This window comes from Erithacus rubecula, assembly GCF_903797595.1.
Source record: "Erithacus rubecula genome assembly, chromosome: 2".
Lineage (NCBI taxonomy): Eukaryota > Metazoa > Chordata > Aves > Passeriformes > Muscicapidae > Erithacus > Erithacus rubecula.
Window position 1 is genome coordinate 27,458,481 of NC_136685.1, and position 13,641 is coordinate 27,472,121.

General features: G+C 35.3%; 1 protein-coding gene across 6 annotated transcripts in view; it reads left to right on the forward strand.

Moving 5' to 3' along the window:
• The window catches only part of ADGRB3 (adhesion G protein-coupled receptor B3), a 436,843-nt gene that overhangs the window by 405,540 nt on the left and 17,662 nt on the right, over window positions 1–13,641 (forward strand). For 5 of the 6 annotated variants that reach the window (XM_079298882.1, XM_079298884.1, XM_079298880.1 and 2 more), the window contains 3 exons: window positions 6,427–6,522; window positions 7,882–7,921; window positions 10,382–11,025. In XM_079298882.1, the coding sequence (XP_079155008.1) occupies window positions 6,427–6,522; window positions 7,882–7,921; window positions 10,382–11,025 (780 nt within the window). Of the gene's footprint in view, window positions 1–6,426; window positions 6,523–7,881; window positions 7,922–10,381; window positions 11,026–11,183; window positions 11,298–13,641 lie in introns of all 6 variants that reach the window. The other variant, XM_079298879.1, reaches the window with a different exon arrangement.

Genomic DNA, 13,641 nt, shown 5'->3' on the forward strand with positions numbered 1-13,641 from the left:
GGGACAGTGAGGATGAAGACAGATGAGTGCTGTGAGGACTAGCAGGACCCTGGGCTGCCCTTCACAGCTCAGTGCCACCTGCCACAGGATTCATCACCACTGAAATCTGATGGCTCAGCTCCTACACAAGTGCTCGTTAATCTGGCTCTGGTGACAGCTTCTCCAACCTGCCTAACCTGCTAACTAACCCCACATTCTATTGAGATGAGTTTGAGAGCAGTAGTGTAAAGCTTTGTTGGCAGATCTGTGGTAATGGGGCCCTCCATCAAAAATGAGCAGATGGAGCTGGACTGGAGAGTAGTTCCTGGTCCATGGGCATACCTGTGTGCTAGTCATTTATCAACTTCAGGATATTTACCACAACAGTAAACTAGATTATAATGTCCAACATTCTTCCCTGGAATGAATAAGAGTTATTTGAAAACCTCAGGACTGAAAAAAAACACAGAAAGGAAAAAAAACACTAGGAAGATGTTTCAAAAAAGGTTTATTGTCAATGGTGGGTGAGGAATCTCACACAGAGGTTTTTCTTCATCACTGACACCCTTTAAACAATGAAATTCAGTATATTAATGAAAAATAATTATGAGTGACATAATTTATTCAATTTTTCAGCATTGTACCACTTTGCATGAGATTTATATCCCTACCCTTTACAGTATGCATATGTGATTAACTTATCAAATCATGATGTTTTTAATTTTTAAAAAAAAAATCTATATCTTACAGACATTAGCACCTTACACTGTGCTGATTCCTTCTCACTTTAATCACGCTGTTAGGGGTGATGAGCTTTTGTATTTCTTGGTTTATCAGCTCTCATATTGGATGGAGGGAGTTTACTCATTTAGTACCTTTTATTTTTTCTTCCTTTGACTTTTCCTTTTGTTCAGGATAAGAATGTGTGCAGAATAAGAGATAATACTCAAGAAAAATCTATTTTATGTACAACTGTCTTGCAATCCCCTTATTTTTTTCAGCAATTTCTTTCCCAATATGATTTACATTTGGGAAAGAGGGTAGTCTTGTCTTGAAATCTGAAAGCAATAATTTCATATATTCTTTTAATGGTAAGACACTGCATCTGTTTTTAGTAGAAAGAGTTGTGGTTTCATACTGTGAAATTTTTGCATCCATTGGGATTTATTAATTAGCCTGGAAAGGGGATTGCACCTCGCACTTACTGTTCTAGGGAAGCATTTTTATTTTAAAATATATACCTTTTGCTTGAGGTTGCATGTGAAGCATTCAAAACTAAAGCATTATGAATAAAATTATCTTTCACAGTGTCATAGGATGTCATCAGTAGGAAGAGACCCATAAGGATCATTGAGTCCTACTCCCTGCTCCTCTCAAAACTACCTAAAACTAAACCATATCACTGTAATTGTCCAGACACTCCTTGAGCTCTGACCTTGGCTTGGAGCCATGACCAAGTATGTTCCAGTGACCGACTAACCTCAGGGCAAAGAACCTTCTTCTAATGTCCAATCTGAATTCCCCTATCCATTTCATTTTCTCATGTTCTAATTCCATTTCCTTCTGTCCTAGTTCCATTTTCTTGTGTCTGTTGTAAGGATGCAGAGAGGCTAAAACATATACCTGGATATCAGACATTGATTTTGTCAAAAAAAGACTAAAATCTATGAGAAATTCTTGATATAACTTAGCATAGCACAGTGTAAAATAAAATTTAAGAAAATAATAAAGCAGCAGTTAAGTTTGCATCAGTGCAGTAATTCAGAAGCTTATTTGGAAAAAAAAATGTATTTTGACTGTTGATGAAACCTGAAAATCAAGACATCTTCCAACAATGCCCTAAGCCTTGAGTTAAAATGGATTTCCTGTTCTAATGGCAGCTCTTTGCTGCAAATGCTTCATTCCCAGGGAATATTTCAATAATGCTGAAAATTTCATAGAAATATTCTTGTCTGACCATACTTGCAGACAGGTCTGTAGTGATTGAGGTGGAATTAGTCTTTTCTATATGTAAACTCAATTTTCAAATTCGTGGCATACCTTGACTGGAACCACTTTTAGCTCACTGTTTCTAATGTAGGCAATATACAAAAATAATGCATTATAAGTATGTTTATACAGGAATCTTTTCTTTAGTTATAGGAAATCAGATATCTAGCTAGTTATGGTTTATTTTGTTCACTGCTTGTTTACCAAAATGCAGATATATATATAGAGATATACATGGATAGATAGATAGATAGATAGATAGATAGATAGATAGATAGATAGATAGATAGATAGATAGATAATCTAACTACAAAGAATCATCACTCTGTTGAATAACTAACAGAAGTCGCTCCTGCAAGTCTGTCTCAGCAGTTACACATCACAGTTCTAACATGGAAATTCTAGAAGAAAGACATTTTATAAAGCAGCAAAATAATCTATTTGCATGGTATTTTTAAAAAATTACCTCATGAGAAGATTTCCCAGTGAGGCCCAAAAAGCACCAATGTTAGATAAGGTTCTGCCTTATGAAAATAGAGAGGATGTTTCTTCTTTCTTCTTCAGCCATGGCAACTTAGGCAGAAGTAAATGTATAGAGACAACTTATTCACTAATCAGTAGATTATCTCCAGCCAAAACAATGATAGTGGTGTTGGTGAAAGACAAAGAAGCCCTATATTGCTGATTGAACTCTGTTTGTCAGAACACAATTAATTTTCCTTTGTCTTCCAGATTTAAATTGCAAACTGGTCAAAACATTTGAGGAATTAATTAAGGCAATATTTTTCATATGAGAAAAGATCATTCTTAGAAATTTCCTCAAGAAGCACAAAGAAGTAAAAGCTGATGCACTTGAATCAGTTTTAATTTCAAAAATGTGTATGGCCTGCAATTATTTAGTTCAGTGTACAGCAGCAAAGTCATAATTGTCTACTACACAGAAAAAGATGTAAGTCCAGTCAGCCAGTTTCAGTCTGGGTCTGGAGTGTGGCTTTCCAGCTCCAGAGACCCTCAGGTGAGTACAGGCCAAGAGAGTGGCCATCATGCAGAGTGGGCAGTGCCAGCTGTGCACTGCACATGGTGCCTCCCAGCTGAAACAATAGTCTGGTACTTCTGGTTGTCTGCAAAAGCATTTAGCTCTGCCAGTGCCTGTCAAGGAAATCCTGCCAGCATATTTGTCACTCTTGATGACGGCTAGAAAGCTATCTCAGTTATAGCCTATAAGATTGATCTATTATTTATAGCATGCCAGCACAGGCAAAACAATAATTTTGACTGTCAGGGGAAAGAAATTTGGGGAGGAATATATCTCCATAAAATTCAAACAAAGAGGACAGCCCTGCTTTACTATGCCTTTATTGTCATTACATCACAAAAAGAGACTGACTTCTACAAATATATATAAAAAGCCCCTTTTTTCTCTTAGTTGTATTGCTATAAACATAAATGGTGGAAATATTTGTTACTTTCTCTAACACACTGTATTGAAGACCTTTAGTGACAGGGGCTGCATTAGGAAGCCAGGGATTTTCACCAGCTAACTGGAAGAGAACTAAGTGATGTGTCATCTATTTCTGTCCACCATCAATTCAGTGTCTTTTGGAAAGACATTCAATCTTTCTATACTTCTAACCTCTAAAATGAATATGATACTTTTTAAGCATAAGACCTTTCATAGACTGGAAATTTTGGAAGAAAAATTCAAGGTAGATAGATATTATTGCTTTATTTTGCCTTTATTTTGCCCAGAGACCCTAGAGTTGTTCATTATTTTTTCCTCACCTTGCTCTTTAAACACCTAATTGGGATTGGAAGATGGTGATGAATGTGTCACAGAACGATACAAGGGTTCAGCACTGAAGCTTTTGTATCTCAACAAAACAGTTTGCCTGATCTGCTTGAGCACAAGATGCTTTAAAGCTGATTTGAATCACACTTAGTAACTTATGTTAATGCTGATGATGGGAGGAACCCACATGAAATATTTTCTTTAGCTGTGCTCTGCGGAGTAGAGAGCATTTGGATTAAATTCATCATTGGCATCTAGAGCCCACATTTCAGAATGCAGGAGAAAAATGAAAAGTACATGAGTAGGGCAAGGGTAAGTTATAAAAGCTTGGAGCTGGTTACTGTTGCTAAGGAAACTACTTGCCTGGTATCCGCATGTTCATCACATCTGTCTCTCCTTCTATGCCTGGCTCTAAGAAAATCTTGTAACGATGTTAAAAGGCAGGGGGAAAAACAAGATTATGTTTCAAAGAAAATTGTAAAGACAGCACTGTCTTTACATACTCAAACAACAATTTTAAACAAGCAGTTTAGAAGAGTGTGCTGGTATTTGGAAAGTTCAACCATTTTGATTCTCACTTGGATGAGGATGCCTAGAAATTACAACATATGTCAGTATCATGGGTAATGCTACATTTGACATTCTGTTAACATGTTCAGATCATATGCTGCTTGCACTTCAGAAGCATTGTGAGAAACATGCACATTTAAGAGGATCCTAAAGGTTCACTGCTTTAATGTGGAAGAGACTGAAAGTATGACATGAGATTGTTGAGATCTTCTGGAGCTATTAGAACTGAACACAGAGTCTCAAAAATTAGGAGGCCACTGCACAGAGTGCAGTAAGTTAAACAGTATGTACTGAAGTAACAATTCTTTGGGGTCAAGCATCATATGCCTTGAGATGAGATTCAGCACAGCTGGGCATGCTTTGAAGGAGACATTTTTTATTATATTTTTTGTCAAATCACTGTGCCAGTGCTTATCCAAGAGTATAAAACTCTGAAGTGTGACCTAACTTCAGCATTGATAAAGTGAGCGAAGACTTGGATTAAATTTGCAGCAACTGGGAGACGCCAAATTAAATTAACATCAAACACATGGAAAACCAAAGCAAGTGTAGTGACCTAAAATCAGAATCTGAGTTTTGATACAGCACACTTTAAATTACAACATGTGGTAAGTCTCGGTGTTTTGAAATCAATCCAAACCTTCCCACCTTGCTTCATTCTTCTTTCTGCCCTATTTTTGGCTCCTTCTACCTTCAACAGTCACTTACCAAGACTGCAGAGCACTCTATTCATTTAAGGATTGAGCCCTTTAAAAAAATGCTTTCTAATTAGAATATTTTTAAATTTCATTTTGCTTTTGTGATAGCTTCTAAACAACTCGCATTAGAATATGATATATTTAAAGGGGGTAGCTCCTCATCAGCAACAATTGATGAATTATCCTCTTTTGCTGTTCTCAAAATGTCCATGAGTAGAAGTCAATTTTCTCCCTTTTTAATTATTCTGAATAAGACATCAACTAATTTTTACAGATAATAAATAGAATGTAGTTTTTTATAGGCATTCCATTCATAGTACTTTTATATTTGAACAAGAAATTGTATCACCCAAGTTCCTGTTTTCCAAGTTACGTCTTGCAATCAGGAATATGATTATGCATTTAATATAGACACTTGCATTTCTGGCACTAAAATTCACATTGTAAAACATTATATTCCAAAAGTTGCCTTGACATCCTTGTTGTTGAGAGAAAGCAGTAAAATATGTTTGCATTCTACTGTCAGCAAACAGAAACCGCATTTTCCTTTTGAATGTGTCCCTCTGTTGAAGCACGTTTCTAACAGAAATGTTGGATAATACTATTTCTTTAGATGCACACTCTGTCCAAAATGAATGTAAAAATAGCATTTCCTATAAAAAATTATTCCTCAAATATGCTGTGTTTTAGGGAGAAGTCTTCAAATTTACTTTATGAATCATATAAATAAACAATAATTTCTGATAACTTCCTTTTGTACTTTCGAGAAATCCATGTGCAAAATGATTTTCGTGTGCTCACGCTGAAGATATTTGTCTCATCTGAAGAGTTTTACTCCTAGAAGAGATGCATTAGGTTTCCTGTCCATGAAGTTAAAGATTATTATTGGAATCAGTGTATCTTTCAAATAGACTTATTGTTTCAAGTATAATTAGGAAATTACAATAATTGTTAAGAACCGATTTCAATAACTGTCCGATTACAATAACTTTAAAGAACTCTTTCAAGAGTCATACATTTATCAAGAAGGTACATTTGTCTTGCAATGGTTACCAATATATCTATTAATCTTGTTACCAGGCCTCTACCAAAGTGAGTAAGACAAAGCCAAATACTATCACCAAGACAGAATTGACTTAAATACCATATAATCACTGTCCAGTAGCTAATTCTGGCCACACATAAAACTAATTCTGTGGTCTCGATGTGATAGACTGACAAATTTATTGCAGCCACAAAGTATAACAAATGTATGAAATGAGAGAAATTTATGTTTATTGCCTGTGATTTATGAAGTGGTCTAAAGAAAAGTCATGCACTGTATTCCATATAATTTAATTTAATCTCTAATAGGAGTCTATGATGTTACACAAGAATCAGTATAAGATATTTTTTTCACAGGTTCAAGATGCATTCAGATGTCGGCTAAGAAATTGCCAGGATCCAATCAATGCAGATTCTTCAAGTTCTTTTCCTAATGGACATGCTCAAATCATGGTTAGCTTTTATTTTCTTATTTGACTATGAATTTAGTATGCCTAACAAAAATAGAAACTTACTGTATTGTATGTGGCAAGTTTGCATAGCTGAAATATCAACACCTAAGCAAAAGACTGTTTAGGTTATCATCTGCTTGTTTAAATATCTTAGCTAGTTTTAAATTATTGATGTGATTATTTAGTGGAGTACAGTGAATTAGTATCTTCCACCAGTGTTCTTTAGGACAAAAGATTCTTGTATTAGAGAATAAAAAATAATTTAATAGTACATAGTGACTTTTTCTAGTGTTGGTGTAAAGAGTACTGATGTATATCCCTTCATGAGATCTTTAAAAATGGTCTCAAACAAGGCAAGGAGAGAGTGCTAGGCATTTTACAGGGGGAACCTAATTAGTGTGTTAAATTAAGAGATAGTGAGTTTTGCTAATATTATTAGGTAATTTATTAAGACAACATATTGGTCTCTTCACTTTGAAAAAAAGTTTGTCATTGACTATAATGGGGTTAGAATCAGGCCCTAAAGACATGCAAGGCTTAGCAAAAATGCAAGGTACAGCAAGCAGATGCCCTTCAAAATGATGACTCAAAAAAGAATTTAATGTTTGGATTTTACAAGCAAGAAAGAGGTCAGTTTTACTGAACATTTAGTATTGAATAAACTTCATGCGAAAATAAAAATAGAAAAGTAAATAAATTCTATAAGAATAAATAGCTTTGTTTAACTAGGAAAGGTGTGCTTTGATTTCCAAATGTTAAAATTCTTTCTTAGCTATCACAATTAATTTTTGCACAATGAAATAAATAATATTTGTTTTCAGGGAGTGCAAAAATTTTATATGACTACATTAGTAGCAAGAAATAGCAGAATGTTTCATAACAAATAAGGACTTCACAACAAATAAATGAAGTTTCAAAAAAGGATGGATTATTTTAATTTCACTTATTCATAGTAATTTGTATTGCAGGCTGTTTTTCATACTTCTTTTCCTAGCATTACCATGAAAAGCTTCCTTAAAGAAGATCCTTTGATAAGATGTGGAAGTTATTCCTCCATATACATTAAAAACTATACACTGTATCATTTTATTAAAATTACATACTCTACTTCCACCTATTTTATTTAATTTTTTCTGGTCAGGCAGCATACTTTGAAAACCACACAGTTACACTTTAGGAAATTTTGTACATCTCTGCTGTTGTAAAACACTACACTTCACCTTCTCAGCAACAAGAAACCACTTTTAAGAGAGTATGATCCTGTAAGTAGGACATTTTGGAAGCCCTAGCTGGCAAAAAGGAATTGTTGTTTGTTGTTGAGTTAATAATGGCTGTTGTGTTTCACTGTTTCTTGTTACAGACTGATTTTGAGAAGGATGTGGACATTGCTTGTCGGTCAGGTAAGAACACTGACAGAGTATTTAGCAACCAAAAAGTAGCCTTGTATGAGTTCCTTGTGAAGTGAAAGCCAGAAAAAATAATGGAGTCTAGCTGTTTATTAATTTAAATAAAAGAAAATATGAAAAATTATGTCACTGCATGAATACATTTATTTAATTTTGTTACCAAGGCCATTAGCTAGAATTCAATGTTTTGAAAGTAGTCAAAGGTGTAAGTCTCTATTAGAAAGCAAATAGTTGTGGAAAGAAGATAATTCTTAACACATTAAGCTTTCATTCCCCAGTACACAAGCAAAAGTTAAAACATAATTTTACTTTATCAAAATATTAAAAATAGTGTATCTTGACAGCTGTGTATATGAAGGACACATCAATTTGCATTCATTTTAGAGAGGGTGTGATTTTTAGGGTTCTAAGTAAAATCCACAATAGCTGAAGGAAATTAAGTTTTATTCAACTTTAATGAGAAATATTGTGGCTTTTTTAAGGTATTTCAGTAGTGTGATCTTTAATCAGTTGGCTTTGTTTGTTTCCATATATTAAAGACAACACATTTTGAGCTTTTTATTTGCCAACCTTGTTTAAATAGTGCAGTGTAAAATAAATTACTATTTAAACTCTAGAAATTTTTTTTCATCTAGGAGATACTTCCAAAGGACAGTTTTTCTTAGGGAAACAACCTTGCCTAAACATCCTGAGTTTTCAGCAGAGGGAAAGAGGGAGTGTGTCCTCTCCACAGAGTGAGTCAGAGCAGAAGCTTGATTTAGCTGTTCTGCATCAGCCACCTGAAGGACACTCTCTCTTCACTGGCTGTATGTGGAGCCAAGAAAATGGTCTAATTAAGGTGAAGTTTGAGTTTCCAGTCACCCACAAACTGCCAATTGATTTTCTTGCTATACAGACATAGTTTTTCCCCACAGATCAGATTTAATATGCACATGTGTTTTGGAGGAATCAGGACAGTGCATTGTAGCACAAATCTCTGTGTGTCACCATCCAATGCAGACAAAATCCAGCATTGATCGACGTGGTTCCCACTTCTTACCTTTGATAATATAGTTCTGCAGTACAGAGGACATTGTCAGAGGTGTCCTAGAGGAGATTGACTCTGAATGCTGTTATGAACAGGCTTTACTAGATAAGCATTTGAACTCACTTTCTGATAATGAAAAATTTAAATGAAGCAACCACTGAATTCAGATATTTGTGCACAGTTGTGTAGAAGCAAATTATTCTTTTCATAATGAAAAAAATGAGAGTTAGTTTAGTGTGAGGAAAGAGAGTCAGATGTCTTATGAGCTGCTTTCTGTGGAAAAAGCAGTGAACTGACAGGCAGGGACTGGGGGATCTGGGTCATCAGAGCCCTTGGGCAACCAGAAGAGACGTAAATGTAATGCCTAGATACTTCAAATTGTCTCTCTGTCTCAGCCCATGAGCTGAGTTTTGTTGTAAAAAATAGTGCTGGTGTGAATGAAAATATTTTCAACTAGGACCAGAAAATCCCTGCAGCCAGCTGGAATGAACCCAGTTAATTGGTTACTTTAATTTTTCTCTTTCTACCCTTTTTCTTTCATTACAGATGTTGGATTATAGACTTGGGTTTTTTATTTATTTTTATGATGAATAATTGTGATTGAGTAGATGCTTTGCTTTTGAAGCCATTCTTCAATGCTTCTGGAAATTTTGAATTTTATGACAGGATAAGTAACTTTTAAACCTCACCCCAATGAAAATTGCTGGATGTTGCTACAAGTTTGACCAGGAAGGTCTAAACCTAGAAAAAAAGTGGATTATCACTGCTATAAAACACATTTTTATTTTTTATAAACTTTCCAGATGCAGTAAAGTATTATTTCTGATATGAGTGGACTTTCTTACCAATGTGGTAATTGTCACTTCTATTTAAAACAAAATTTAACAGAGGATTTTTTAAAAGTCAGTGAAAAGGAACATCTAGAAGTTTATGAACACATGCTCATAGTTATAATCTTATGGTAGGTCATTACAATGGATTGACAAAATGATTCTGCTTTACAATCTGTTTGACATTTTCCAGGAGGTTATGTGGAGTTAATAATAGCAGTATAGATGTCATAGTGTATTTTTTTGGAGAACCCTTAATGAGTTTCACATGGCAGGCGTGTGCTTAAGCTCTAAGTCACCTAAAATCTATGTATAAAATCAATAGGAGTAAATGAAGTGTTTTTATTTCATATAGATGACTGATGCTAGTTAGAGATCAATGACAGTTATACACAGTAGATTAAGAGAACAGAAAACCCAAAAGCACAGAAAAGCTGTTCCACAAACAATATTTATAAAATGAAAGTTAGTAAGTGGAAAGAAAAGATTTTAGGAGATGTACTGGTAAAGAAAGCACTGCTAGATAAAGCCATAAGAAAAAACAGTGTTAGGTTGATATGGTTTCATGCTGTAAGAATCATGTCCTCTGACCCACAGTTCTGCATAAAGACATTGGGCCTTGCAGAGCAGCCACTATAACAGGAACCCTTTCTAGAATTTCACTAAATGATGAAGAGGAGGAAAAGGGACCCAACCCTGAAGGAATGAGCTATTCAACCTTGCCTGGAAACATCATCTCCAAAGTCATCATCCAGCAACCAACAGGCCTCCACATGCCCATGAGTATGAGTGAACTGGCCAACCAGTGCTTGAAAAAAGACAACAGTGAGCTGCGGAGGACCGTGTACTTGTGCACTGACGACAATTTGAGAGGCGCAGACATGGACATAGTCCATCCTCAAGAAAGGATGATGGAAAGCGACTACATAGTCATGCCCCGGGGCTCTGTAAACACCCAGCCATCACTGAAGGATGAGAGCAAAATGAATATAGGCATGGACACCTTGCCTCATGAAAGGCTGTTGCACTACAAAGTTAATCCCGAGTTCAATATGAATCCCTCTGTAATGGACCAGTTTAATATCAATTTAGACCAGCATCTTCCCACCCAAGAACATATGCAGAGTTTGCCATTTGAGCCCCGCACAGCAGTGAAGAATTTCATTGCCTCAGAGCTGGATGACAATGCAGGATTATCGAGAAGCGAAACTGGATCCACAATATCATTGAGCTCTTTAGAGGTCAGTGGTGCATAAACAAATTGCATGCTGTGTTGTTTTAATTTTATGATAAGACAATAAATTGTGTCTTGTGTCTAAGGGGTGAAGCTAATGTTTTAATTCAGTATAAATTATTGTTTGGGATCATACACTGCTGTTCATATTTCTCTTATTATCAGAAGTGTTTATACCTAGAAAACAAGACTAAAGTTTCAGAGCCAGTCTGTATGAAAAAATATAGTTCTGGAGATTTAACATTCCACACGACTGCCGAGGATTTCGTGACCTACCAGGTAAAGTCCACTGGAAAATTCTGTGTTGCTATGAGAAGAAACATATTCCTGCAAGATACAAGTGCTAATCATTGGCCCTACCTGCAAGCACATGCAGTTGAAAATATTTGCCATTTTATTGCTGACAATCATATCTGTCTCAGATATGATAGGTCTGTTTCTGCTCTCGTTGGTATAAATCTTGGATTCTTCCATCCAATAGTTCACTGTTTACTGATTTAGCTTTGTTTGCATGTGCATGCAGGCATTGGTACAACTGATGTGTGCAATAAGTACAGGTGGGCTACGTGTGGAGTATCACAGACTTCAGCCAGATTGCAAAAGTAAACTGAAAAGCCTGTAAAAGTCTTTCAGTTATTACTACAATCTGTCTGTGGGATTTAAGCATTTTCAAGGTGAAAACTATTGAAATAAATTGTTAAGACCTAAGCATCAAACACTGCCATTCTTATTTAGCTTTTACCTGTGAAAGCCAGGAGTGAGCTGGAGTTAATTTCATACTTGGATCTCCTTAAAAACTGGGAATACATCTCACCAGCATGTCAAATGTTGTGAAACCTGGCATTTTATGGGACAGAGAAAGACAAATGAGAACAACATGGTACTCATTCTCTGAAAGAAGTTACACATGGCAAAAAAGTTTACTGTATGTGCAAACGTGAAGCCATTAGCTATTTACTCTACAATGTTTGGACCCATCTGCTTAGGGAAACAGAGACTTGGCCTGATTTTTCAATTTTTAGATGCAGCTGTAGCTGATACTTCATAAATGGTGGCAACTTATGGATATTTCCTTTAAAATTCAATTGAGTTCTATGTAGATGGATTTTTATGAAGAATTTGGGCAGAAGATCAGAATTTAGTTTCTTTTCAAGAGATGCCTTTACAGATTTGAAAGCAAAATATTTCCCATGCTGTTTATATTGTGTGTGTAGTACCACAAGTTTTTACAAGACTTGATTTAACTTAAAATTAATAGAAAATGAAATGTGGGGATCTGTGAGAAATCAATAATTATCCATGTTTTGGTTGTTGTTAAAGTGAATATTTATAATCTTGAACAAATTTTCAAGAAGATAGCTTAAGTGCTTGCCCTTTCAATGCTCAGATAGACAGGCTATTTCAAAGCAAGTCTGCATTATTAAAGAAATTACTGCCCTCAGTTCAGGTATATTAGCTAATAGATCTTAGGTGATGCACAGAGTTCTCAAATTTAATGCAATCTCAGAAGCAGAATAGCTAAGGTCACCTTCCAGCAGTATCTTCTCCCACCTATCTACAATACCATCTTTCAGATAATTTTTATCAGATATAGAGGCTTAAATCCAGTTCACTTAATATTAGACATATGGATATGTGAGGAAGATTCATAATTCTTTGAGAAGATGAACATATATGCCATAATACAATCCAGTCTAAATTAATTTCTGGTTATGCCTCTTTCCCTTCATTGGTGACAAAGTTCATCTAGGACACCTGAAAATAACAACAACAAACAACAACAAAGCAGATCTTAGTTAAGTTGTAAAAATCATGACAATAGATACTTCATCATACATAAAATTATAGATCCTGATGCACTTTGGAATACCTATCAGTATAATGTATTGCTCTTTTAAAGTTCTTTTTCTAACTGTATTTGTATCATATTTTAACTTTACCTCTAAGATAGAATGTAGACACAGAATCTCTGTCACCATTCTGTATATAATTTTTATGCTCAGAAGAGACTACTAAGTATGTAGTAGAAAATTCAGTAAAATACAGTAAGATAGTAAATATGTAGTGTCTTCTAACTTGGGAAACACACTAGGTTTAGCAGGCTGTATTTTGGTCCAGAAAGCCAGTTATGTTTGTAAACCTCATCAAACCCAGCATAATCCTATGTATTAGGGAAAAAAGACAGATATTAGGGCAGGTCAGAAATGAAAGAAACTGTTTTGGCTTTTGTGTCTGCCTTTGTGATTCTCAACATTACTTCATGAGGATGTGCTGCACTGAATTAAATATAAGGATGTGCTGCACTGAATTGAAGATAGGAACATGAAAGAAAATTGTATATAGAAGAAAATCAGAGTCTCAAGCAGATCCTGATAAGCAGATCCAGCCAGATAAAGAAGGTGATTTTGTTTTTGCATATGCAGTGTGTAAGAAGAAAGGATTCAGGTAAAACCTAAAATGTTATTGACTGAAATAGACCATCTGGATTAACATTTTTGGCTCCCTTAAACAATTAAAAATGGGAGGGCAAGAGATTTGTTTTGTAGAAGATTTTCAAAAGACAGGGCATTGTCAGACATTGTGGAGCAGCAAAACCTGCAGCAGGACAGTCAAGATCACCCTA